General features: G+C 47.2%; 1 protein-coding gene and 1 long non-coding RNA gene across 16 annotated transcripts in view; one reads left to right on the top strand and one right to left on the bottom strand.

The window, feature by feature from the left end:
• Nucleotides 1-27550, bottom strand: part of GTF2B (general transcription factor IIB) — an 87191-nt gene that overhangs the window by 41070 nt on the left and 18571 nt on the right. For 5 of the 14 annotated variants that reach the window (XR_014844872.1, XR_014844867.1, XR_014844866.1 and 2 more), the window contains 6 exons: nt 21057-21190; nt 17178-17324; nt 16917-17046; nt 15211-15492; nt 9831-10062; nt 8296-9169 (listed from right to left, as the gene is read on the bottom strand). Coding sequence is in view for 4 of the 14 variants with exons in the window: in XM_001929406.7 (XP_001929441.3) it covers nt 9929-10062; nt 15211-15492; nt 16917-17046; nt 17178-17324; nt 21057-21190 (827 nt within the window). In the remaining 10 variants the exon portion in view is untranslated. Of the gene's footprint in view, nt 1-426; nt 953-1076; nt 1933-3198; nt 6400-6849; nt 9170-9494; nt 10063-15210; nt 15493-16916; nt 17047-17177; nt 19216-20690; nt 21191-27550 lie in introns of those variants that run through there. The other 9 variants (XM_001929406.7, XM_085024147.1, XR_014844869.1 and 6 more) reach the window with 8 other exon arrangements.
• LOC146404281 (uncharacterized) lies at nt 2566-27550 on the top strand. Of its 2 annotated transcripts, XR_014844881.1 has the most exons (6): nt 2566-2697; nt 5210-5320; nt 5432-5992; nt 6096-6311; nt 23210-23333; nt 26748-27550. It is a non-coding gene; the product is annotated as an uncharacterized LOC146404281 (long non-coding RNA). The 2 variants fall into 2 exon arrangements; XR_014844882.1 differs by lacking the exons at nt 2566-2697; nt 5210-5320; nt 5432-5992; nt 6096-6311 and adding an exon at nt 15841-15972 and having other exon boundaries at nt 26748-26885.

Below are 27550 nucleotides of genomic sequence, written 5' to 3'. Positions count from 1 at the left end.
GGGAAGGAGGGTTTCAGGGAGGATGCAAACGGACCACAAGGCCGCGGTCTGCGGCCGCACGTGCTCTCGCCCCGCGGAGCCCGTGGCAGACGAGGCGCCCGCGGGGGTCAGTGCCCAGGGCCGCACCTGGCCGGCAGTGCCCCCCGGGGGAGCGGGCGGGGCCCTGAAGGCGGTGGCCAGTCCCGCAGCCCCGGCTCCGCGCAGCCGGGCCGCCCGGTGCGCCTGCTGTGACCGGCTTTGGTCCCCCCGAGGCGGGGCTCCGCGCCCCGGGCTCCTCCAGCTGCTGCGAAAGGAGACCCCCGCCCGACCCGCAGCGCCGCCTCCGCGCGCTGCTGCGTGTACTTGGTCACGCGTCTCTCTCGTCCAGAAGTTGTGTGTGATTCCCCTTCGATGCCAAGCGCAGCGCAGGGGCGGACCCGGCCGTGATCGGGAAACGGTGAGAGCTTTTATTAGGTAATAGCGTTGGTTTTAAAAAACGAGGCATTTCGTGTGACCGCTCGGCTCGTCACAGCTCTGCTGCGAAAAAGCCCCCAAGGTTCCCATTTTACAAATAAGCAACCGGAGGCTCCCGGCGAGTCCGGGACCCTTAGCAAGGTCCCTGCGCTCCGGGACCGGGGTGACTGGATGCTGTAAGAGAAGGCGGCAGCACCGCATGCCCGCAAGCGATCCCTGGATCGCTCGTCAGGCATAACCCGCCCTCAGAGTGTCTGGTTGCTCAATGAATGCTTTTCGTTTGGGAAAAAAAATGCCACATTGCAAAAGTAAAATTAAGTGGACGTCCAGACTCAGTCACTGGAGCCTTCTTTTTGTCTTTTTGGCCGAGTCCAGGGCATGCGGAATTTCCTGGGCCAAGGACTGAACCTGAGCCGCTGCAGTGACAGTGACAGCGCCTGATCCTCAGCCTGCTGAGCCACGTGGGGACTCCTGGTGCCTTCTTTCTTCTTCTTCCTTCCTAGAAAACAAAACAGATTAGCTTCCATCCTCTCTTTGTTCCTCTGTGTGCACGTGGCTCCAAGAGCGAAGAGCAACTAACTCTTCATGGGAGAGGAGAGTGCCTTTGACTTGAAAACCGTTACCTGCAACGGACCACTCGCTCGGTAGCCCTACTCCAGGCACAGTGCTGGTTACACCGTAACTACCCCAGAGCCACCACCAGCAGTGTGCAGAGCCTAAGCTTGCGGTGTGTACTGGGCTAGGCCCCCTGCTCCTGCTGGCATCATATTCAAGCCATCACAGGCCTGAAATAACAGGAGAGTGTTAGGACCTCAAAGTTTTTCCAGGCATTGATTCTTCTTCTTTTTTTTCAGGGCTAAATCTACAGCATATGGAAGTTTCCAGATGAGGGGTCTAATCGGAGCTGCAGCTGCCCGTCTACACCATGGCACAGCAAGGCATGATCCAAGCCACGTCTGCAACCCACACCACAGCTCACGGCAACGCCAGATCCTCAACCCGCTGAGCGGGCCCAGGAATGGAACCCGTGTCCTCGTGGATCCTAGCCATGTTCATCGCGGCTGCGCCGCAGCAGGAGGTCCTGAGTCCTCATTTTGTCTCACGTTCCATCCCAGGACTTTGGACTTGGAATCCTCCGCGCGGTGGCCCTCCAGGGGCATGGGTCAGAGCGTGGGTCCTGGGAGGTTACTCTGCACCCGTTTTCCTCACCTGGAAGCGGAAGGAAGGAGTCTCTTCTTCGGAAGCGTCTCCGGCACCTGCACCACAGCAACGCGTCTGACTCGCCTCGGCCCTCCTCTCCCCTCCTTCCTGGGACCCGCAGGAGACAGAATTCCTTCCAGAAAGCACTTAGTTCTGCCGCTAACTGGCTTTCATCACTGGGGGGACTGAGGAAGCCGCCTCCAGACGACCTTCTAGGACCGATAACCAAAGCCCCGGTGCAGGCCTGGGCCCGAGACGAGTTGCCGTTCATGACGCAGCCTGCAGTGTAGACCAACGACATGGTTATGCCGTGTGCCTCACCCACTCAACTTTTTTTTGGCCTCGCCTGCAGCATGTGGAAGTAACCAGGCCAGAGGTCCAACCCACAACACAGCAGCGACAGACAACACCTGATCCTTAACCTGCTGAGCCACCAGGGAACTCCAGCACTTAACTTTAATATTCAAGTGTCATGTGGGTGCATCGGTAACAACTCTTTGGTAAGAATTTATGTCTAAAATTTAGCTTCAAAAATGTCTGAGGTTTTGGGTTGGATCTGGTGGGTATTTTTGCTTTCTAGCCTCTGCTGTTGAGGAAGATGTGCTGGGAGGAGATGGGACCAGCTGAGAGGCTGGACCGCAGCACGTCAGTGACGGCTGCTGTCTGGTTGGGCCTCATCTTAGCACGAGGGAATGTGGCTCCACGTGTGGCGGGAGTTTCTTCCCTCGGTTCAGTGCTTCTTCCTCTGACAGGCTGGCTTTCCAACCCTCCACTTGGGCTGTAAGTGTTTCACTTTATTGCTCTTTGGAATAGAAGGAAACACCTCTATTTGAAATCTCTTCTCAGGGTTTAAATTTGCATTCGTAATAATGACACTGTATTCTAGACTGAACGTACATAATTCTAAACGTTGCCTTTACTCCCCTGTCCCAACTCTTTTTTCTTTCAGAATTCTGAACTCTCTCCTCGGTCTTAACTGAAAGGCAACTAGAAGGAAACAATCCAAGGAATTCGTCTGTATTTCAGGTCGCTATCTCAGACCAGGTAGGCTTTTCCCAAACCTGCTCATTTTTCTTCTGAGTTATTTTATTTCCAGAGTCATCTTCATAGTAAGAGTTGAAACTCTCTTCTTAAGTAAATGCCTCTGTTCCAGAAACTGGCATCGAATGGGAAATCTACAAAGTTTACTGCTTCACTGATTGATGGTTTTAGTCGTAAGCATGTACTCCAGTGTAGCTTCCTATCCCAAAAAAGAAATCAAATCTCTTTATTAAACTCAGCCAATTTTCTTTTCTTTTTTTTTGTCTTTTTGCCTTTTCTAGGGCCGCTTCCCATGGCACATGGAGGTTCCCAGGTTAGGGCTCGAATCGGAGCTGTAGCTGCCGGCCTACACCACAGCCACAGCAACACGGGATCCGAGCCGCATCTGCGACCTACACCACAGCTCACGGCAACACCAGATCCTTAACCCACTGAGCAAGGCCAGGGATTGAACCCGCAACCTCATGGTTCCTAGTCGGATTCGTCAGCCACTGCGCCACGATGGGAATTCCAGACAATTTTATTTTCTTATCGAGATGTAATTGACATTAAATTTTCAAGTATGTGACATGGCTTGATACATGTATTGTGAAATGATCACAATAATTCTAGTTAACATCCGTTAGCATACAGTTACAAAATATTTTTTCTTGTGATGAGAACTTTTAAGATCTATTCTCTTAGCAGTTTTCAAATACGCAATAATAGTGTCATAACCACTGAGCCTTATATCCGCATGGTTTATTTTACGATAAAGTTCATACCTTTTGATCACCTTCGCCCATTTCACCCACCCACCGCCCCCCGTACCAATTTCTTTCTCTAGCTATGAGGTTTTGTTTTTTGCTTTTTAGGGCCGCACCTGTGGCATATGGAGGTTCCCAGTCTAGGGGGTCTCATCGGGGCTGCAGCCTCCGGCCTACACCACAGCCACAGCAACACAGGATCCGAGCCACGTCTATGACCTACACCCCGGCTCATGGCAATGCCGGACCCCTAACCCACTGAGCAAGGCCAGGGATCGAACCCGCAACCTCATGGTTCCTAGTCAGATTCGTTTCCAAGGCACCACGACGGGAACTCGAGTTCATTTTGTTTTCAAGGGGGATTGTACAGTTTGTCCTTCTTGTCTGACTTATTTCACTCAGCGTGTCCTCCACGCCCATCCGTGTTGTCGCAGTAGTGAGACTTCTTTTTGTGGGTGAATCAGTGCCCTCACACCCGTATTGCATGGCTGTAGGTGTCAGTGGACACAGGTTGCTTCCGCCTCTCGGCTGCTGTGAATAAGGCTGCAGTGAACGTCGGGGCACAGGTATCTTTTTGAGTTGGTGGTTTTCGTTCCTTCAGGTAAGTACCCAGAAACACGACTGCTCGACGACGTGGTGGTTCTATTTGTCCTTTTTTGAGGAACCTCCGTGCTGTTCTCCACTGCAGCTGCAGCAGTGTTCATTCCCACCAGTCACACACGGTTCCCTTTTCAGAGGCTCACTAACGTTCATTATTTGTTGTCGTTTTGATAAGAGCCGTCCTAACAGGTGTGAGGCGGTAACTTGTGGTTTTTCTGCATCGGATGATTGGTGATGCCGAGCACCTGTTCATGTGCCTGTGGACTGTCTGCCTTGTCTTCTTTGGAAAAACGTCCAGTCAGGTCCTCTGCCCATTTGTTGATAGGAGTGATTTTTTTGGTATTGGGTCGTATCATTTCTTTATCATTTCGTATCATTTTGGTATTAACCCCTTCAGATATATGATTTGTGAATGTTTTCTCCCATTCTGGAGGTGGCCTTTTCATTTCATTGATGGCGTCCTTTGCTTTGCAGAAGCTTTTTAGTTTGATGGAGCCCCATTTGTTTATATTTACTTTTGTTGCCTTTGTCTGTGGTGTCAACTCCAAAATATCATCGCCAGGATCAATGTCAAGGAAACAGCCATCTGTGTTCTTCTTTTAGGAGTTTTATGGTTTCAGGTCTAAAGTTTAAGTCTTTTGTCCACTTTGAGTTAATTTTTATGTATGGTGTAAGATCACAGCTTCGTCCTTTGGCAAGTGGCTGTCCTGCTCTCCCAGGATTATTTCTTGGAGACTGTCCTGGCTCCATTGTATATTCTTGGCTCCTTTGCCATCAATTGACTAGATGTGTGTGGGTTTATTTCCGGGCTGTTGTCTTTTTATGTCAAAAATACCGTACTATTTTGGTTACTCTAACTTTTAATATCAGTTGAAATGAAGGAGCAGGTTACCTCCAACTTTCCTCTCAGGAGGACGGCTGTGCTCTGCTCGCGCCACACTAGCCCTGGGGCACTGGACCCCCCTCCATCTCACCCCTCGCGCTGCATCACTGCGGGTCACGCCGCAGTCCCCTCTTGACCCTTGAGCTTCCGAGGTCTTGATAGTGGAGACCGGAGGGAGCGTCTGCCTTGCTCTGTGCAAAGACTTTTAGAAGAGCACGGAACAGCCAGGAGGCTCAATGAATGATGAGAGTCAAGCCAAGATTAGTTGTTTCTTCCTGATCCACAGAGAGCGTCCACATCTGAGCTGTCATCTGGAACTCACCACCCGGAAAGTCAGCAGTGGAGGTAGTGGCGGCCCCAGGACCAGCCCTTACCTGCTCTTCGTGTGACCTTGCTGGTGAGAGGCGAGCGTTTCACCCCAACACGCGCATCTGTAAAATGAAGGCGTCCGAGTAGGCGGTTCCTCTTCCACCTTCCTCGTCAATCAAAACCTTCACGGTTTCTCCAGCACAGGCAGAGCAGCAGCAGCAGCCGGGGCCCCAGCTGGTCGCTTACTGGAGCCAGTTCTGAGGTTTCCCGTGGACACCCCGCGCCGACAGCGTCACGTCCATGCTCCCTGAAGGCCTTTCAAATGCCTTTAAGGGCTGTCATCGAATACCCGCCGCTCCCACGCGATGACAGACGCAAGGCCGCAGCTCTGGTCTTGGGCGGGGCCCCACGCCGAGGCCCCTGTTGTCTCGCACTGAAGAGCAATCCTGTGTTCACACCGACAGACCGCGAGTGAGGAGCTGTTTGCGGAGCAGGGACGGGCTGGGCCCCAGCGAGCCGGGACGGGGGTGAAGGCCTGAGTCCGTCCGACGTCTCCTGGGGCCTCACGGGAGCCAGAAGGAGCCAGGGTGGTGAGGTCTCGCCAGAGAATCTGACGGACGAACGGAGTCTCTGCTGAACGACCTTCGCCCCGACGGATGTGCTGCGCTGGGGGCTCCCGTCCACCCTAGACCGGCCTCTGGCAGCGCGCCCAGCAGGGCAGCCTTTCTAAAGCCCCTCAGGGCACTCAGCCCCTTCTTAGGTGGTTTTTAACTGTCCTCTAGGTCAATTCGAAGTCTCTTTCGGCACATCTTAAATGCAACATAACGTCACTGCAGCTTGTTTTTCTTACTCTTCTTTCCCAGATGCCTCAAAACATCTATCATCGCAGACAATGGCTGTACCAGCCGCAGGCGCTGCTGCAGCTCGGAGCAAGGCCTGCGCTCGCTGCCATCCTCCCAGCAGAAAGGGAAGCCGCACGGTCAGCTCTCCCCCCCTCTGCTTCCGCCCGTGCGAGCCCAGGCTCCCGGAAGGGCAGGCGGAGGGGTGCCGGCAGGGATTATCCACGCCCGTTCACACCTGTGAGATGCCAGGCCCCACCGCCCAGAGATCAGTGGGGGGGGGGGGGGGCGGGGGGGTGTTGCAGGGCCGTCTTAAGAGCCTGAGGTCCTGATGAAAAAAGCACATGTGTGTAAACATCGGGGGGGTGGGGGGGTTTGGGGGCCAGGGAATCTCTCGGAAGCTCTGCAGTTGGCAGATGAGATTAAAACTCCAGCAAGAGGAAAAGTCGGCACACTGGCACGGGGCGCCCAGGCCTCTGGGCTGGGTTAGGACCAGATGGGTAGCAGGCTGCCCCCCCCAGCTGCTCAGCTGGGTAATTAAAGTAAATCTCGCACCTGTGACACAAAATGAGCTCGGAAACCACAGACAACCCTGGGCAAAGGCCACATGCTGCTCTGCACCCAAAGGCTTTCTGTCAGGCGGCACCTGGTTTTAGCAGCGTCTCATTTGGAGAAAGAGCAGAAGAACAATGTCTAGCTGTTAACCCCTTGTCACCTGGGCGGCTGGAAAATTCACTCTGAAACTCTCCCCCCAAAGAGCCAGACACAAGCATTGCACTGAGTGGTTCTGTTAGTTTATTAACTGAAAAGCCTACTGGAAAGTTACAACTACGGTCAGTTCTCCTGCGACACAAGCTTCAACAGCCACTGGTGAGCGGGAAAGGGCACAGGGCCAGTGATCAGGAGACCTGAGTTGGTCCCACCGCTGCCAAGCCGTCCTGGACAGAGCGTTTGCTCTCTCTTGGCTTCTCAGAACCACACAGTGGGGAGATTAGACGGGAGCAAACTGATTCCGTGAATCTTTCACTAAACCCTTGAACTAGAGTAACAGCCGACTGTCAGCGAAGGTGGCTTTTAGGGAGTCTTTTGTGAGGGCCACACCCACGGCACATGGAGGTTCCCAGGCTAGGGATCTAATCAGTGCTGTGGCTGCCGGCCTACACCGCAGCCACAGCAACGAAGGGCCCTTAACCCACTGAGCGAGGCCAGGGATCCAACCTGCAACCTCATGGTTCCTAGTGGGATTCGCTTCTGCTGCGCCATGACGGGAACTCCTGGTCTTTGTTTTAAATGCCTGAATGGAAGGTATTTCACATTAACCAAGACATTAGCCGTTGCAAGACTCTAGTGTGCACGGGATGAAGCCACTTCACCTCCAGACACGGCCCCGCACGGCCCACGGATATGCCTCTCTTGGCGTAGGCCTCCCCAGAAGCTGGCTTCAAACCCTACACGTGACCGAGTCTCAGCGAAGCGGATGCCCAGCTACGGGACGTTTCTGCACTGAGAGGTAAGGCTACCCGAGCACCAGCCTCCAGAGGCAGATACAGCCTCAGCCCACAGATGCCTCTTTAAAATCAGTTTCAAAAGTATGCTTTCAAAGCATCAACCAAAACGCTGACGTAGCTGAGTGGCAAGGGCGAGGTTCCTCTCTTAGCTGCATTTTGCTATTCATCTTGTATATTTTTGTAGCCAGGAAGTGAAAAGACTGAAAACCTTATTACTATACCTGAACTGCAACTGTTTTTGTTTTAAATAAAGCATAGCAAGTAGCTGGAGAGAAAAAAATACCAGAATGCTGGCGGCTATTTCTGGGTGGCTCATGAGTGTTTTCCTTATGCATTTTCTTTTTTTTTTTTTTTGTCTTTTTGTCTTTTGTCTTTTTGTTGTTGTTGTTGCTATTTCTTGGGCCGCTCCCTCGGCATGTGGAGGTTCCCAGGCTAGGGGTCTAATCGGAGCTGCAGTCACCGGCCTACGCCAGAGCCACAGCAACGCGGGATCCGAGCCGCGTCTGCAACCTACACCACAGCTCACGGCAACGCCGGATCGTTAACCCACTGAGCAAGGGCAGGGACCAAACCCACAACCTCATGGTTCCTAGTCGGATTCGTTAACCACTGCGCCACGACGGGAACTCCCCTTATGCATTTTCTGAATGTTATATAATGTACATGTGCTAACCCTTTGATAACTGCACAAACGAACTCTTTAAAGCTCTACCTACCTGGTCCCAGCTTGCAGCACGTCATTCCTGAATGGGGAGCCTGGCGGTCAAGTGCTAGGAACGGGGGAGCGTGTGGGAGGGGCCACTGCTCTCAGTCCCTCTGGAGGATGATGCCTGGTGCTGGACCAAGCGGCGCCCAGAGGACTTCTTCGCGGCCTCACTCTGGTAAGGGGGGTTCCTGCCGCCTGGACCGTCCACTTCATCACTGGCTTTGCGCTCCTGGATCTGGCTTACAGTGTCCTTGTGCTGGTTTCTCTGCTCCCCGCCCCAGCTCTGGGTCGCAGTTTAAGTATCCTACATCTTGCGCGAGGGAGAGACAGCAGGTGTCTTCATGGTCCAACACCCACCCCCTCCAGAGTCCACAGAAGGAGAAAGGAGGGCTGACCTTCCAGGGAAAGTTCCTCCCGGGACCAGAGGGTGGGCCTGCCCACCAAGGCCACCCTGGGAGACTGTCCTTTTAAGCAGTGCTAACCTCTGCACAGATTTCTAAGAGCCACAACGCCTGGGCTTTTTTGTTTGTTCATTTTTTGCATTTAGAGCCACACCTGTGGCACAGGGACGTTCCCAGGCTAGGGGTCTCATCAGAGCCTCAGCTGCAGGCCTACACCACAGCTCACGGCAACGCCAGATCCTTAACCCACTGAGCAAGGCCAGTGCCCTCGTGGATGCCAGTTGGGTTCATTACTGCTGAGCCATGACGGGAACTCCCACAACACCCGTCTGAAAGCAGTGCAGTTCACCGTGGGGGCCCACGGATGGACTCGAGTCCCCCGTAGAAACTCAGCGAAAGGGCACAACGCTGTTGGTCTCCACTTACAAGAGACCCTGGACAGGGTCCCGAGAGTGCTGTGCAAAACGCCTCCACCGCAGGCACCTAGAGGGAAGGTACGTATCAAAACTCCTGGAGCGACAGCCCAATCAGCTCTTTAACTGTTCTTTAGACTCTGACTATGCAAGTGAGTAAAAATAACATGGAACGGTAGTTATGCAGAGCCTATGAAGGGCAATGTAAATATCTGAAAATTGAAATGTTTCTGATCAGCCGAGGAAAAACAGCCAGATCATTCTTCTACCTCGAAAGCCAGTGCGTTTTAAGGCCCAGTTCATCACTGTGCTTTTTTAACACGTACAAATAAATCACAGGCACAGCCCCTTTCAAATCGCAAACTAAATACACTCAACAGTGGTTCCCACAAGCCTTCATTATTTCCGTAACTTTATTAAAATAAAAAATTAAATACATGAAAAAATAACGGGAAACAAGGACCTCTATCAGCTTTACTAGCTGCAATATGCATTATTTTTAATTATATTATAAATTATAAATTACATAGAACACATAATTATAACAAAAACTTTAATTTTGAAAAATGTTTTATTCAAGAATTACATAATTTCAGATATCTTCCAAAATAGTTTCCTAGACTGCTACAAAAGAAAGCAAATTCAATAAGAAATTGAAGTCATTAAATATGTTCCACTAGTATATACACAGAGAATGCAAAGCAATGGCTGCGAGGCCCCGGAATGCGTACCGTGTCTGTTCTTCCTTCTCAAAGGCTCGAGCAGCACCGCGCAAGCTGCACAGCAGGTGAAGCTCCGTGCTCAGGAGTCTGACATGAGCCGCCTCAATTTACAACTGTGGGAGTTTGTCCACAGGGGTGTCGAACTTGAAGTCTGTAGGAAACAGGTCTGGGGCTCGAGGATAGATTAGTCTGTAGGACTGTCTGATTGTGACGTCAGCAACACCAGCAATATCTCCAATTTCTGAAAAAGACAAAAAGCAAAACTACCATGAGGTCCCACCTCACACCAGCCATCATTCGTAAGTCCACAAACAACAAATGCTGGAGGCGGTGTGGAGAAAAGGGAACCCTCCTGTACTGCTGGTGGGAATGTCAATTGGTACAACCACTATGGAAACCAGTATGGAGGTTCCTCAGAAAACTAAATACAGAACTACCATACGACCCAGCAATCCCACGCCTGGGCATGTATCCAGACAAAACCTTCCTTGAAAAAGACACTCATACCTTATGTTCACGGCAGCACTACTCATGATAGCCAAGACATGGAAACAACCTAAATGTCCATCAACAGAGGATTGGACTAAGAAGATGTGGTATATATACACAATGGAATACTACTCAGGCATAAAAAAGAATATAATGCCATCTGCAGCAACGTGGATGGAACAAGAGACTCTCATACTAAGTGACATTAAGTCAGAAAGAGAAAGACAAATACCATATGATATCACTTATATCTGGAATCTAATGCACAGTACAAATGAACCTTTCCACAGAAAAGACACAAACTCATGGACTTGGAGAACAGACGAGGAGGAGGGAGGGGATGGACTGGGAGTTTGGGTTAACAGGTAGAACCTACTGCATTGGAAGCGGATAAGCAAGGAGATCCTGCTGAACATGAACAGCACAGGAAACTACATATCCAGTCACTTGTGATGGAACATGATGGAGGAAAATGAGAGAAAAAGAATGTATGTATGTGTATAACTGGGTCACTCTGCTGTACAGCAGAAAGTGACAGAACACTGTAAATCAACTGTAATTTAAAAAATAATAAAAAAATTAAAAAAGACAAAATCAAAACCTTAAATTTAACTTCCATCCTACCTCCCTTCTACTGCCTGCATTCTAAGTTTGGGACATGGTAGAAGAAGATGTCTAAGTGAAAAAGAAAACAAAAATATCTTCAAAAACTCAAAGTAGAAAGCAGGGCTACAGTAGCAACAGTAATAATGGAATCAGCACTTACTATCTCAAAGGGTTGTCATATTAGTATTAAAAGGTTACACCTGACCAAGGAGGTGAAAGACTTATATGCTGAGAACTATAAAATATTAACCAAGGAAATTAAAGAGGCTTCAAAGAAATGGAAAGATATTGCATGCTCCTGGTCTGGAAAAATTAATATCTTAAAAGACGGCCATACTATCAAGGCAATCTACAGATCTAATGCAATCCCTATCAAATTACCAATGACACTTTTCACAGAACTAGAACAATCCAAAAATTTACATGGAACCACAAAAGGCCCACAATTGCCAAAGCAATCCTGAGAAACAAAAACCAAGCCGGAGGCATCACTCTCCCAGACTTCAGGCAATATTACAGAGCCATAGTCATCAAGACAGTGTGGTACTGGTACCAAAACAGACACACAGACCAATGCAACAGAATAGAGAACCCAGAAATAAACCCAGACACCTATGGTCAATTCATCTTTGACAAAGGAGGCACGACTATAAAATGGGAAAAAAACAAGTCTTTTCAGCAAGTGGTGCTGGGAAAACTGGACAGCTGCATGTAAATCAATGAAACTGGAACACACCCTCACACCATGCAAAAGAATAAACTCAAAATGGCTGAAAGACTTAAATATACGACAGGACACCATCGAACTCCTGGAAGAGAACATAGGCAAAACACTCTCTGACATCAACCTTACAAATGTGTTCTCAGGTCAGTCTCCCAAAGCATCAGAAATAAAAGCAAAAATAAACCCATGGGACCTAATCAAACTGACAAGCTTTTGCACAGCAAAGGAAACCAAAAAGAAAACAGACAACTTTCAGAATGGGAGAAAACAGTTTCAAGTGACGCAACTGACAAGGGCTTAATCTCTAGGATATACAAGCAACTTATACAACGCAACAGCAAAACAGCCAACAACCCAATGGAAAAATGGGCAAAAGACCTGAAGAGACATTTCTCCAAAGAATATATACAGGTGGCCAACAAGCACATGAAAAAATGCTCAACATCCCTGATTATAAGAGAAATGCAAATCAAAACTACTATGAGGCACCACCTCACACCTGGCAGAATGGCCATCATTAATAAAGTCTACAAATAACAAATACTAGAGAGGGTGTGGAGAAAAGGGAACCCCCTACACTGTTGGTGGGAATGTAAGCTGGTACAACCACAATGGAGAACAGTATGGAGGTACCTTAGAAAACTAAATATAGAACTACCATATGACCCAGCAATCCCACGCCTGGGCATGTATCCAGACAAAACCTTCCTTAAAAAAGACACATGTTCATTGCAGCACTATTCACAATCGCCAAGACATGGAAACAACCTAAATGTCCATCAACAGATGAATGGATTAAGAAGATGTGGTATACATACACAATGGAATACTACTCAACCATAAAAAAGAACTAATGCCATCTGCAGCAACCTGGATGGAACTAGAGACTCTCATCCTGAGTTTAGTCAGAAAGAGAAAGACAAATACCATTTGATATCACTTATATCTGGAATCTAATATATGGCACAAACCAACCTTTCCACAGAAAAGAAACTCATGGACTTGGAGAACAGACTTGTGGTTGCCAAGGGGGACAAGAAGGGAGTGGGATGGACTAGGAAACTGAGGTTAAAAGATGCAAACTATTGCCTTTGGAGTGGATAAGCAATGAGGTCCTGCTGTACAGCACTGGGAACCATATCTAGTCAATTGTGATGGAACATGATGTGAGAAAAAATATCTATATATATGTATGTGTGACTGGGTCACTTTGCTGTACAGTAGGAACTGACAGAACACTGTAAACCAACCATAGCGGAAAATATAAAAACTCATTTAAAAAAGCTTACTATGTGTAAAACGTCTGACAGTGCTCAAGGCACAGCACTATGCGTGGTAGCTATTACACCGGTCATCATACTTAGAACTGACTCTTCTTCATAGTCTTTTGAGGAACACAGAAGTAATCCATGAATGCCTTCTTGTAAGGAAATTCACTTTACTCTCTGTGTTGAAAAGCTCCCTGGCAAACGCCTCGTGAGAAGTTCTCCTGGGAAATAAACTCCCAGCGGCACAGCGGGTTCACAGGGTCTGGTGATGCGGCGGCAGCGGAGCCGGGCGCAGTGCAGTGCGGGCGCGATCCCGGATCACGCCAGAGATGGGGTTCCACAGCCTCTTCCACTGGACACGGCAGAGGGCTGAAGGGCACAGCGTGTGCCGACGCTTTCACCACTCAACACGGACCTGCGATCACACGAGGCACTCCTGCCGCCACCACAGAAGCGCAGGCTCCACGCTCTCCCTGCAAAGCCTAACGCTGGGGACTTCCCGTCGTGGCGCGGTGGTTAACGAACCCGACTAGGATCCATGAGGTTGCGGGTTCGATCCCTGGCCTTGCTCTGTGGGGTGGGGATCTGGTGTTGCTGTGAGCTGTGGTGTGGGTCGCAGACACGGCTCAGATCCCATGCAGCTGCGGCTCTGACGCAGGCCGGCAGCTGTAGCTCCGATTCGACCCCCAACCTGGGAACTTCCATATGCTGTGGGTGTGGCCCTAAAAAAGCAAAAAACAAAGAAACAAAAACAACACAAAGTTTAACTTTTTTCCTTCCTTTTTAAAAAAATAAGTCCCAGAGGTCTACCACTGACAATTAATTGGTTAGTTATACTTAATCAAAACAGATTTTTAAAACACATCCTTGGAGTTCCCATCCTGGCTCAGCAGAAACAAATCTGACTAGTATCCATGAGGCCGCAGGTTGGATCCCTGGCCTTGCTCAGTGGGTTAAGGATCCGCTGCTGCTGTGAGCTGTGGTGCAGGTCGCAGACATGGCTCGGATCTGGCGTTGTGGTGGCTGTGGTGTAGGCCAGCGGCTCCTATTTGACCCCTACCCTGGGAACCTCCATATGCCGCAAGTGTGGCCCTAAAAAGACAAAATAAAATAAAATAAAAAATAAATAAAATAAAACACATCCTTTCATACAAACTCAGTCTAGCACCTTGTCAGAGCCAGTTCAGTGAGACGTCCCCGCTTTTCAGTGTGGACGCCTGCACTAGCACACGCCTAGCTCGTGTTAAACTTCCTCGTCTCAGGCTGCGCTCTCTTTTTCTAGCCCTGACCGCCACGAATGCCAACTACGTGACTGTCAACTGGCTGCCAGGCAGGGAAGAGACAGGCCTCAACTTTCAAGAAAAGCTTTACGTCAAACGCAAAGAGCAGAAAGTGCTGTGGTTAACATTTCTGTGGTGCTGATTAGACTAAACTTTATAACGAGGAAGGCCCATCTGCCCAGCTGGGATTTCTCAATCTTCCCTGAAGACTCAAAATCTCTTTAAAGAAATACAAGTAGAGGCCAGAGGGAATGAATAACGGCAGCTTTAAGTAGCGAACGGCCGGCCTCTTCTTTCCAGTCATTCTTCTGTATAACTTGTTGCTTTCACTAATACAGGAACACACAGCCTGAGCTAAGAGACTGTTCTGATCAGGGTATTAAAAAGCTACTGCCACACGTCACTTCACCAGCCCACTTTTAACCCTGGAACTGACTGCTCCTTTTTCTTTATGCTTCCTTTTGAGGATCACAGCAGTAGTTAATGAATATATACGCTTGTACGGAAATTCACATAATACTCTGTCTGAAGTTCTCCTACAACAGTAAATTCAAAGAGAGCTGCAGAAGGATAAGCTAATCAGCATTTTCATGAAGAAACTGTGACGACTTCAAAACAAGAGACCAGGTTTCACAGGAAGTTAAAACTTGAGGGTCAGCAGCTATTTCCACCACGCCTGGCTGCAGGGTACCACGCCAGCCGACGAGAGACAAAGAAACAGATCTGCAACAAAGCCAGTCCAAGGGTCCTCTGGTTCCCGTGCACATACGTAAACTCTATTTCTACGGTACCGCAGTCTATTAAATGTGCAAAAGCATTATGTCTGGAAAAGACAACGCACCCTGTCTTCATTAAAAACAGTGTAACTAAAACCCGCTAACTATCATTCGACCATGCAGGGCCGCCCGCCACACACCCAGAACTTGTAGCAAGAGGCAGGATCTGCGCCACACCGAGCCGAGTACCCACACCACAGCTGCGGCCGCGATGTCACCACCACCCCTCCCGCCGGGGAGCCCTACCTTTCTGCGTCCTCTTCTCCGCTGAGGCCTGGGAAGCCATGTAAATGGCTGCGGCCGCCACGGATATGGGGCTCCTTCCAGGCACCAGGTCCAGCTCCACAGCCTTGCGGGCTATGTGTGTGGCTGCCATCTGTACTTGTTTAGGGAGACAGAGGTTGGAACAAAACCTGGACATGAAGTCCCCAGTTGTGATCAAATCCACACTGGTTTCTAAAGCTTTCAAAATAAGTTTGAAACATCGACCAATTTCTTTCTTTGAAATTCGTGATACGGCACATATTTCTAGAAGGAAAAAAAATTCAAATAAATAAATCCACATAAGCCATACAGTTCATTTTAAAATCTATCATTTCTGATTTTAAAATATTTTTTCTAATGGCAAAATATTCAATCATGCCTTAAAGATGATCTCGAATCCTCTCAGTGATACTTCTCATAGAGCTAATTTAAAATTCCTCGGTTACATGTTTATCACATGTTAAAGAATGTTTTAAAAGTTAAATATAGGCCTCAATACTTCAAAATACTGACTTCTTTACAGTTTCAATTCAAACAGGTTTCTTCAACCAATCAAGACCTTTGATGTTTACCCACTAACCCACTGTAAGGCGTGTATCAAGAAGAAGAAAGCAAATACTCCGTGTAAGGAATGCTTCTCGGGAGTTCCTGTTGTGGCGCAGCGGAAATGAATCCGACTGGGAACCATGAGGTTGCGGGTTCGATCCCTGGCCTCACTCAGTGGGTTAAGGATCTGGCGTTGCGGTGAGCTATGGTGTAGGTCGCAGATGTGGCTCAGATCTGGCGTTGCTGTGGCTTGTGGGCTGTGGTGTAGGCCGAAAGCTGTAGCTCCGATTAGACCCCTAGCCTGGGAGCCTCCATATGTCGCGGGTGTGGTCCTAAAAAGATTAAAAAAAAAAAAAAAGAATGCTTCTCACGTTACACAATGTCCTATGTAGACGCATCCCCTGCAATTACAGGCTACAGCAAAATGACATAAAATGTTTGACACTGTTGATTCTAAAAACTCCACTACCTCTTTCAGAATAAATATAACAAAGCCTTAGTTTTAGTTGTAACAACCCTAAAGATGATGATAATGGCCACTGCCTCTTCACTTTCACACAAGAAAATGTAAAAAATAAATATTCAAGGATGAATGAAGGGTAATTATAGTCCCAAGCTAAAACGCCTAAGTATCATAGCAATGCTGTGGATGAGCTGTCATATATTCATGGGTGAACTATAAACTAGATGAAAAATACTTGGTTCTCCGAAAGCCTCCGACCTAAGTGTGAAAGTGCAAACTAACTCAGGAGAAAAAACTCCATGATGCTTCCAAAGGCTAGACTGGCTCGCCTGCTGAGACCTGTGCTGAGAGCGGAAACTCCTGCGCCTCCTACAAAGGCCGACTGGCTTCTGATGCCACCAGGCCCAGCAGATACAGTCAGGAGATCTTACCGGCAGAGAACAGAGGGCTTACATGGACGAAAAGGACTCTACATGGGAAGAGACTGCAAGAATGTGATCAGTAAGATCAGAGTGAGTTTTTGTTAAGGAACAAAACAAAGTGGTGTCTGGAGACCCCCTTAAGTGGGTGGCAGCACCAAACCAGCAAGATGCGAGCTGCCCAGTGTCCAAGCCCCTTGACTTCGGTTTGGCATGCTACTGTGAAACAGACACGTCTATTCCTACCAAGGGAAACTCACCTTTAAACGTCCTAGGAACTCCTTCTTGTCTGCAGGCAATATAGAGACAAGCAGACGCTATGGCATCATTAGCTCTTCCCTTCAGGCTTTTCTGTTCATACACTTGCTTGAATAAATTATTTGTTCGATCCTTCAAAGCAGAGAAACTAAATTTAATTAATTCTAGGTCATTTCATCAGCCAAAACGCCCACTTCATGCATTCACTAAATTATGCGAAGTCAGTGCCAGCGTGGCTTACAAAAGATAAGACAAGAACTTACAACTATATTTCGAGGGAGGTTGATTCTATCTGCCATGGTAGTGATTTCCTTGAATGCGTTCATCATGGCCCGATCAGAACTACTCATGGTTCTCCGATTCTGGTACTTAGAATTACCAAATTCATCAAAACTTGCAGCTCCGGTACCCTACGAAACAAAGTCTTATTACTTGATCCAAAGAACCCCAAAAACCTGAATGAACGATTTCTAAGAAAACTTAACCTATACGATCTGACTCCAGGTTGACCAGAAGCCCACCCTGAGCAAGCTCTCTATTCCGCAAGAGAAGAAATACCAGCTTGAGATGGTCCTGAAGAGGTCTTCTAGCAAATACTTAAAAGCAAAAACGTTCTTAGAGAATCCAGTAATACAAGCCATCGTATTAACAGGACTACGAGAAAAATCACATGATTATCTCCCAAAGTGCTAAAAAAGGTTAAGTAAACAAAACTTAAAATTCTTTTTTTTGGCGTTCCCGTCGTGGCTCAGTGGTTAATGAATCTGACTAGGAACCATGAGGTTGCGGGTTCGATCCCTGGCCTTGCTCAGTAGGTTAAGGATCTGGTGTTGCCAAGAGTTGTGGTGCAGGTTGCAGATGTGGCTCGGATCCCACGTTGCTGTGGTTGTGGTGTAGGCCAGGAGCTGCAGCTCTGCTTCCACCCCTAGCCTGGGAACCTCCATATGCTGCGGGAGCAGCCCAAGAAATGGCAAAAAGACCAAAAAAAAAAAAAAAAAATTCATGTTTTTGGGGGGTTAAAATCTCATGAATCACTCTAAGTAGGTACTTCCCCGTATTAGACAGCCACTCTCCCAGGCCAAAGCCGCACAATGATTGGGGAGAAACATCGACAGCATTACCCTGAAGTCCTGAGAGAAAAGCACCTCTACCATTTCCTAAAACTCTACTAGAAAAACTAGCCAGTATGATGCGATGGTAATTATATAATTCTACTGGTATAACTGCACAAAAATTCAGCAAGAGAAAGATGAGAAGTATAAATTTGGGAGTGATAAACTATTTGCAAATCATTATCTTTGTATGTACTTAAAATGCTCAAGAGATCGCTCAAATGGCTATAAATAAAAATTCATTAGGGTGGGAAGGCCAAAATCAATTAACAGAAATCAATAGCTTGGAGTTCCCGAAGTGGCTCAGCAGTTAACGAATCTGACTAGCATCCATGAGGACACAGGTTCGATCCCTGGCCTTGCTCAGTGGGTTAAGGATCCAGTGTTGCCATGTGCTATGGTGTAGACTGCAGACACGGCTCAGATCCTGTGTTGCTGTGGCTGTGGTGTAGGCCAGTGGCTGCAGCTCCACTTCAAGCCCTAGCTGGGAACTTCCATATGCCATGGGTGCGGCCCTAAAAAAATAAAATAAAATAAAATAAAAAATCAATAGCTTATATATTGTAAGCAACCAGTTAGAAGACAGTGAAAGAAAAAACTCTAACAGCAACAAAAGAGATATCTAGGGATCAACTTCAGAAACACGCAAAATCTTCATGAGGAAAACTTTAAAACTTCCTCTGAGGGACCCATCTGACCTAAAGAAATGGAAAGGCATACTCTGGTTTTGGCTAGGATTTTTCATTAAGAAATCAATTTGCAAATAAATCTAACCAAATCTCAGTGGAAACAACAACCCCATTTTGGTTTGGTTTTTAATTAAGGTGACGATCCTAAACTGTACCCAGACAAGACGGAGGAAGAAAAGGGCAATGAAGGACCGAGGCTCCGAGGCGTCGGACCAGCGGGGTGCGTGCCCACTCAACCAGGCTAAATAGAGGATAGAGTCCAGAAACAGCCCGAACACCTACAGAAACTTCCCATGTGACGAATGTACCATTTTAAAAAATTTCTTTGCCATATAGGCAGAAACAACTTTCAAAGGATACAGGAGGACCTAGAAACAACGGTTACCTGTTGTTGACAGGACAAGGGGCTGCAGTAGGAACTGAGAGTTTGGGGGTCAAGGGGAGCAAAAACAACTCTGTTCTTCTTAGGGCTGCACCTGTGGCATATGGAGGTGCCCAGGCTAGGGGTCAAACTGAAGCTGCAGCTGCTGGTCTACACCACAGCAACACAAAATCCTTTAACCCACTGAGTGAGGCCAGGGATTGCGCCCACATCCTCACAGATACTAGTGGGGTTCGTTTCACTGAGCCACAATGGGAACGCCTACATTTTGGTTTTTGAATCATGCATCTCCTATTGAAAAAATTAAACATTATAAAAAAGTTCGTTATTAATTAGTTACAATTTTTTTTTTCTTTTTTTGGGACGCATCCACGGCATATGGAAGTTCCCAGTCTAGGGGTCCAATCAGAACTACAAGCTGCAGGCCTACGCCACAGCAACGTGCAATCTGAGCTGCGTCTGTGACCTACACCACATGGCAACACAGGATCCTTAACCCACTGAGCGAGGCCAGGGATCAAACCCACATTCTCATGGATGCTAGTTGGATGTACTTCCTCTGTGCCGCAATGGGAACTCCTAGTTGCAATCTTAAATAAATGTCTTTAGTACACTTTTTCCCTAGCCCGTGAAGCTAAAGCAAATGCAGAAACCACCTCCTTTAAACTCCTTCTGAATACTGTACACTTTATAACCTAGTCCGCACCATGTTTTCCAACTTAGGCCGTAACTGATGGAGCATGAAAAAAATGACCTACTTTTTAGTACTTCCTCGACTATGCAGTAGTACAGGCCATACCCTAAAATAGCAGGCACTTCCTCGATGAGTCTCTGGAACCTGCCACTACTCCTTCCAATTCAGACCACAGAGCAAAGACAGCCAGGCTGCCAGGAAGACTATGCTATTACTTACAAAACAGCAGCAGGCATCATTTACCAAACACATACCACACACCACATGTGCTATAGAAACTTTATACACCTTCCCGTGTAACCCTCAATATTCTCACTTTCCTGAAGAGGCACGTGAAGCTTAGAAAAGTCATAAATTCACCGATATTAGAATGTAGTCTAGGAGTTCCCACTGTTGCTCAGCAGGTGAAGAACCCAACTAGTAGCCATGAGGATGCAAGCTCGATCCCTGGACTCACTCAGCAGGTTAAGGATCCAGCCTCACTATGAGCTGCAGTGTAGGTCTCGGCTGGGGCTCAGTTCCTGCATTGCTGTGGCTGTGGTGTAGCTGCAGCTCCAAATGGACCCTGGGACCTTCCAAATGCTGCAAGTGTGGCCCGAAAAAGACAAAAAAGAATGTAGTCTATGCTGAAATCCAACTTACCTTGGGTGGCAGAGAGGGAGAAAGACATTCCTAATATTAAATGAATACGTCAATATGAACTCAAAGACCAAATTACACTCAAATTTTCTTGTGCAAAATTGCCTCACGAAAACAAGAGCCTGAGGTAGAGAGTCTGTAACTTCAATCTGTGGGTCTTCCATTTAAGATGAAGAAATGCGTAAAGCGGAGTTCCCGTCGTGGCTCAGTGGTTAATGAATCCGACTAGGAACCATGAGGCGGTGGATTCGATCCCTGGCCTCGCTCTGTGGGTTAAGGATCCGGCGTTGCCGTGAGCTGTGGTGTAGGCTGCAGATGCGGCTCGGATCCCACGTTGTTGTGGCTGTGGCGTGGGCCGGTGGCTACAGCTCTGATTCAACCCCTAGCCTGGGAACCTCCATATTCCACGGGAGCCGCCCTAGAAAAGGCAAAAAGACTGAAAAGAAAAAAAAAAAAGGAAAAAAGAAACACGTAAAGCAACCATCATTCTCAATGGCATTACGGGCAAATCCTATTCTCAGTCAGGACTCTTCACTGAGGCAGTACCTGACACTTCTGCAGAGTTCCCAAACCCCCAAGCCTTTGGTCAGTCTGCATTCAGCATTTCCTGCCAAGTGGATTTTTACCTTGCCAATCATAGTGGACAAATCTCCATCACTCAGAAGAGGATTCTGAGAATCTCCAACTCGAGATGGATCTTTTGTTGCTTTATCATTGCTGAAAGTTCTCCACTCAGATCCCACATCGATAACCCGGTCACCTGAGGATATGAACGCAAATCTAAATTGTTGGGTCAAGATTTATTCCACGCTAATGCCCAGCTCACCCCTTTTATTCCCAGGAAATCTCAACGGGAACAGCTAGGCCTCAGCTGAAGTACCATGTCTCGGGACATGTGTCCTAAAGCATTCCTTTAACTACTGCGCCAACCCAGTAATAACGCTCGTTAGGCATTGTGCCATGATGTCATATTCTAACTCCTGAAATAAAAAATTAGTCAAACACAAATAGCAAAATAAAGCTATTCTTATGTGATGCAAAGATAAAGTAATGTAAGGACGAAGAAACAAAATTTGCACAAAATGTTCAACAGGCATGAAAAAAACAGAAAACACCGTTCACAATGGTATTAATGCACATAATTTAACATGTAGAACAATTACGAAGCTTTCACAGGCAATGCTCTGCAAAGGACTAAGCCTAAACGTGTGTGTAACTATTTGCGGAAAAAATACATTGGGCCAAATAATTTGTACAGAGTAAACCTGAAGCCTAGAATCAGTAAGCAGAAAGGCTGGGACACTTTTCCTTTTAGGCAAAGAAGCAGTGGCTAAATACGTCATTCCAAGAAACCAGGCCTGGATAGGTGTGTGGATCAGAGCTCTGGGGGATGTAGAGAGGCTGGTAACACCTCCACTGGGGACAAGAGTTAACACTCAACACACGCAAACGCCAGTCACTGTGCCCTTCGTAAACGTTCTCTCTTAATCCCCAAGGCTTGTAGAGGCAGGTGCCACTTTTACTGACATGTTACTAACACAGCTAGAACCAAAGCGCGAATGGGATTCAAGAGTCTGTTCTATGCTGTGTTTGGAAGACGTGAGCTTTTCCACCAGTGTGCTGAAGATGAAAGCAGGAGCCAGGCCAAGTTCACCCTTGCCTACAGTCAGCAGAGAGAAAGGAGAAAGGACTGGCAGAGCTCAGTAGCCAGTAGCTGAAAGAAGGCTGGTACTGACAGTCAATTAATGTCATGGTTAACAGTGTGGACCTACCAGTCGCTCCTTAGCCCTGGACAGGTTTCAGTTCTATGCCTTCACCTCCTCTGCTTTAAATTTCCTCAACAACCTCATCTTAAAGATTGTACAGATTAAATAAGCTGACACAGGTATAGAACACAGGAAGCGCTTAAAAAGCAGTTCAAGGAGGTCCTGCTGTAGCACAGGGGCTTAAGAATCTGGCTGAAGCAGCTCAGGTCACTGTGGAGGTGCGGGTTCAATCCCTGGCCCGACCCAATGAATTAAAGGATCTGGTGTTGCCGCAGCTGCGGTGTAGGTCACACCTGCGGCTCAGATTTAATCCCTGGCGGGGGAACTTCCATATGCCGTAAGTGTGGCCATAAAATAAAAAAAAAAAAAATTAAAAAAAAAAAAGTTCAAACTGAGTTGCTTGGTGTAGCTATTTATTGCTGCGAAAATAAAAACGAGACAATAATATCCTGACATTTTGACATTCATTCTGGGTAAGAGCACCAATTATAACGCTAATCTCCACAAGACTTTGAAAGTATCACAGTGCCTTCCTGAAGGTTGCCTGACCAGTGGAACAGCAGAGGAGGGAGAACAGAAGCAAGGACCTCCGTGGGAACTGCGCTGAGTCTTCTAGACTATTGACGTACGGTATTTATTAACTACAAAGCTCATCAAGAGAATACAGTGATCACAGTAAGGTCTTAGGGTTCTAGCTGAGAAAGCAAGTGAACAAGGGCACCACTCATTCAGACAGTTTGGGGAAATGTCATTTTTCTCCGAACACTCAAATCTCACTTGGACCATCCCGAGCCCATGCCACTGGGACAGAGACAGGGTCCCCATTTGCCACACCTTCTGCAACTCGAACGGCCAAGGAAAGCAGGAAAAATTACACGGATGGGATGGTCAGGACGGATCGCTCTGCTTCCTCCTCATACGAACACCACTAAACCTGGGAAGTAACTTAAGTACGTAAACCAATGATGATTTTTCAAACTTACTTGAAAGTAACATAAAATCTGTACTTGCAGGAGGAAAAAAAAGTCCAGGAATTCCCTGGTGGCCTGGGGGTTAAGGATCCGACACTGTCACTGCTCTGGCCTGAGTCCCTGCTGTGAGTTTGATCACTGGCCCAGGAACTTCCACATGCAGCAGGTACAGTCAAAAAAGAAAAAGAAAAGTGAATCTAACTTTCCTAGTAAAAAAAAAAACAAAACACAAACATGCACAGAACAAAAAACTACTGTGGCCTTCAAATCTAAAGTTACTTGACAAATTTTAAGTTAAAAAAAATCAAAGGTCATCATTAATTTTTTTTTTTTTTTTTTTTTGTCTTTTGTCTTTTGTCTTTTTGTCTGTTGTTGTTGTTGTTGCTGTTGTTGCCATTTCTTGGGCCGCTCCCGCGGCACATGGAGGTTCCCAGGCTAGGGGTTGAATCGGAGCTATAGCCACCGGCCTACGCCAGAGCCACAGCAACTCGGGATCCGAGCCGCGTCTGCGACCTACACCACAGCTCACGGCAACGCTGGATCGTTAAGCCACTGAGCAAGGGCAGGGACCGAACCCGCGACCTCATGGTTCCTAGTCGGATTCGTTAACCACTGTGCCACGACGGGAACTCCAACTTTAATATTTTAATTAACATAATAAATGTACTAAGATAATACTTTATCTTATTAACTCGCTTTTTTTTTTTTTTAAGCCTTCTCCATGGCATTCAGAAGTTCCCAGGCCAGGGATCGAACTTGAGTCACAGCAGTATAAAGCTGAATTCTTAGTAGCCAGGCCACCAGGGAACTCCCTAAGTCACATCTTTAAAGTCTCCCCAGAACTATAAAGACACAGTTTCGGTTAGTCAAGGTGCTTCATTTCATAGCATTTTCCTTTTGGCTCAAAAGTAACTTACTCCAAATTTCTTTTAGTGCTTGCTTTGTACTGCCTCAAAAAGATCAGTTGGACTAGGGGGAGAAAAAAAAAAAGCTGGCCTAGTATAGAATAAACAGAAAACCCAGAACTGGGTAATGATGTAATTTTTCCACATACGTGGGAATGATTTACATGACTCATTCAACAATATGTGGCTTGTGCTGAGAACCATTCCTTTTTTTTTTTACACTTTACTGCTCAAAACATGGCATTTTTTATAAGATATAAAATTTCCAAAATAACTCAAGTAGCACATCACGATGTTACAACTAGACTATCATATTAAGGGCATGAGTAAGATGGAAGAGGGCAGATCGCTCAGAAAAAAAGCCAGAATGTATAATGGATTTTCTGGAAGAAAATCTAAATGATGTAGCCTTTTTAAAAGCTGCTCCGGTCAAGGAGGAAGTGTACAGGGCGGCTGTAACGTGGGGTATAACCAGCCTTGACGAGGAAGCAGTCTGCCAATCGCTGTGTGGGCACACACGCACGACCTCACATGGTCCCAGAAACAAGCTGTCTTTTACCAGCTCCCGGGCCAGGGATCAAACCCATGAAGCAGCAGCGACCTGAGCCACTGCAGTGACAATGCTGGATCCTGAACCGGCTGTGCCACAAGGGAACTTGCCAATTCTTAACCACATGCTGACTTTCGTAAAATTAACACCAGGGAGCAAGTCTCTATGTATCTTTAATAGCACTATTATAATGTACATGCCAGCACTACTCCTTCCATCTAGACGGTACAATCTCTGACACTCCGATCAAGTTCCCCATCCAAAAAGGTAAACAGGAGTTCCCGTCATGGCTCAGTGGTTAACAAATCCAATTAGGAACCATGAGGTTGCGGGTTCAATCCCTGGCCTCACTCAGTGGGTTAAGGATCCTACGCTGCCGTGAGCTGTGGTGTAGGTCGCAGACTCGGCTCGGATCCCGAGTTGCTGTGGCTCTGGTGTAGGCCGGTGGCTACAGCTCTCATTAGACCCCTAGCCAGGGAACCTCCATATACCGCGGGAGCGGCCCCACACAAAATAAAAAAACCAAAAAGGTAAACAGTCAACACATGTTATTTAGCTACTACACACACACACACACACACACACACACACACACACACACACTTCTTAATCCATGAATCGAGGTGGTATCTCTAGTATTTACTAAGACATTTTACCATATTCTAAAACGAAGAGTTCCATCTCTTTAATTTTTGAGAATGAATCGAGGGAGTTCCCGTCGTGGCGCAGTGGTTAACGAATCCGACTAGGAACCATGAGGTTGTGGGTTCGGTCCCTGCCCTTGCTCAGTGGGTTAACGATCCGGCGTTGCCGTGAGCTGCGGTGTAGGTTGCAGACGCGGCTCGGATCCCGCGTTGCTGTGGCTCTGGCGTAGGCTGGTGGCTACAGCTCCGATTGGACCCCTAGCCTGGGAACCTCCATATGCCGTGGGAGCGGCCCAAGAAATAGTAAAAAGACAAAAAAAAAAAAAAAAAAAAAAAGAATGAATTGAGAATAACTGCCCAAATTATTTACACTGGTTTACAATGGTCCAACTCCTCTGGCACCTACCTACCTTGGGATGTGGAAATTCCACCTAAGTATCTGCCTACAAAAGTCTCATACGAGAATGTGCACAGCAGCATTATTCATCTCATGTGAGCTAAACACTGGAGACAACCCAAACATCCCCTGGGACTGTGTTACATGTCCCATGTAACACCGGGAAAACGTACTACGGAATACCCCTCAGCAAATAAATGAATACATGCAGGGACCTAAATGCATTTCAGCCAAAAAAGATCAGTCACACATACACAAAAATACTATATACAAGAAAATACTATTTATAGGAAGTTCAAAAACAAGCAAAATAATTTATGATGTACAGTGGTTGCTCCTGGGTTGGGGGGAGAGGTGACCTAGGACTAAAAAGAGGCATTAAGGGGACTTCTGAAGTGAGAGAAATGGGCTAAACATCTTGATTAGTGTGCTAGTTACGCCAGTATATGCAATGTCAGAATTCATTACCTGCAAGCTATATCTTAATTAAAAATTAAAATTCGCTCCCATCAAAATACTACTGACTTCTGGAGTTCCCGTCGTGGCACAGAGCAAATGAATTCGACTAGTATCCATGAGGATGCAGGTTCAATCCCTGGCCTCAATCAGTGGGTTAAAGATCCAGTGTTGTCGTGACCTGGGGTATAAGTGGCAGATGTGGCTTGGATCTGGTATTGCTGTGGCTGTAGTGTAGGCTGGCAGTTACAGCTCTGATTTGACCCCGAGCCTGGGAACTTCCACATGCCATGGCCCTAAAAACCAAAAAAAAAAACAAAGAAAAAAAAATTTCTCTTGTTTTTGAATGAAACCGCATCAAACCCATGCATTTTGGAGGGAGTGACAGAGCATTACTCTAATTCCGAGCATCCCCCAGAAGAAGTTAAGTGTTGAGGTGATTAAACTGTCTTGACATCACCGTGTTTCCTACGTATCAGCTTCTTAGATCATAAGCGCTAACCACAGGTGTGGGTTATTCTCCTTCCAGTAGTTACGTGTTAAGATAAACGGAGTTATTTGGGGGAAAGAGTTCCAGAAGTTAGGCGGCCTATAACCAAGCTTTCTTATTCATACTACATGTCTACAGGGGACGGGACTGCCCTCTACGCCATCTTTACTCAAGACAGTGAAACTCCCAGCACCCGAGACATGCCAGTCACCCTGCTGGAGAAACGGGGACCCAAACCACGCGCTGACCTGAAGGTTTCTAACATTTCCACTCGCAAGCTGCCGGCCAAAGCCCGTCATGGACTGATGCTGAAGTTCAGAAGGAGAGGAGACATACAACCACGTGGCCCAAGGGAGAAGAACCACAAACACCAGTCAATAGTCATCAACACTGTTCCACACGACAATGAGCAAACGGGGAGCTCCTCAGCGGTGGCTCAGCAGTTAAAGAACCCAACTGATATCCATGAGGAAGTGGGTTTGATCCCTGGCCTTGCTTCGCGGGTTAAGGATCCGGCGTTGCCGTGAGCTGTGGTGTAGGTTGCAGATGCTGCTCGGACCCTGAGTTGCTGAGGCTGTTCCCTAGCCTGGGAACCTCCATATGACTTGGGCACAGCCCTAAAAAGACAAAACAAATACAAAGACAATTAGCAAATGGAATTCTGCTCTGTATTTTTGTGGATTTATGTATAAATTTGCTTTTAAAAAAGACTGTACTATGATTTCCTTTCTGTGTCACACAACAAATAAGAGTCAGGATTAACTTCACTGTATTAGCATTTGTCAGAGAAGTAACCTGTCAGGGTTAACTTCACTGTGTTAGCATTTGTCAGAGAAGTAACCTGTCAATAACACTTTAGGTCCCTTCAAAGTAACATTTCTACTGGAGGTTGCTTGCAAACTTCTATTAATAAAACTTCTTAAATGTTAAAGGATACAGTC

Source organism: Sus scrofa, chromosome 4 (assembly GCF_054392235.1).
Source record: "Sus scrofa isolate SSC_HxYL_T2T_F1_AM1 chromosome 4, Sscrofa_HxYL_maternal_Yorkshire_Landrace_v2.0, whole genome shotgun sequence".
Taxonomy (NCBI): domain Eukaryota; kingdom Metazoa; phylum Chordata; class Mammalia; order Artiodactyla; family Suidae; genus Sus; species Sus scrofa.
The sequence above is the reverse complement of the archived record's forward strand: the minus strand, read 5'-3'. Positions and strand labels throughout refer to the sequence as shown.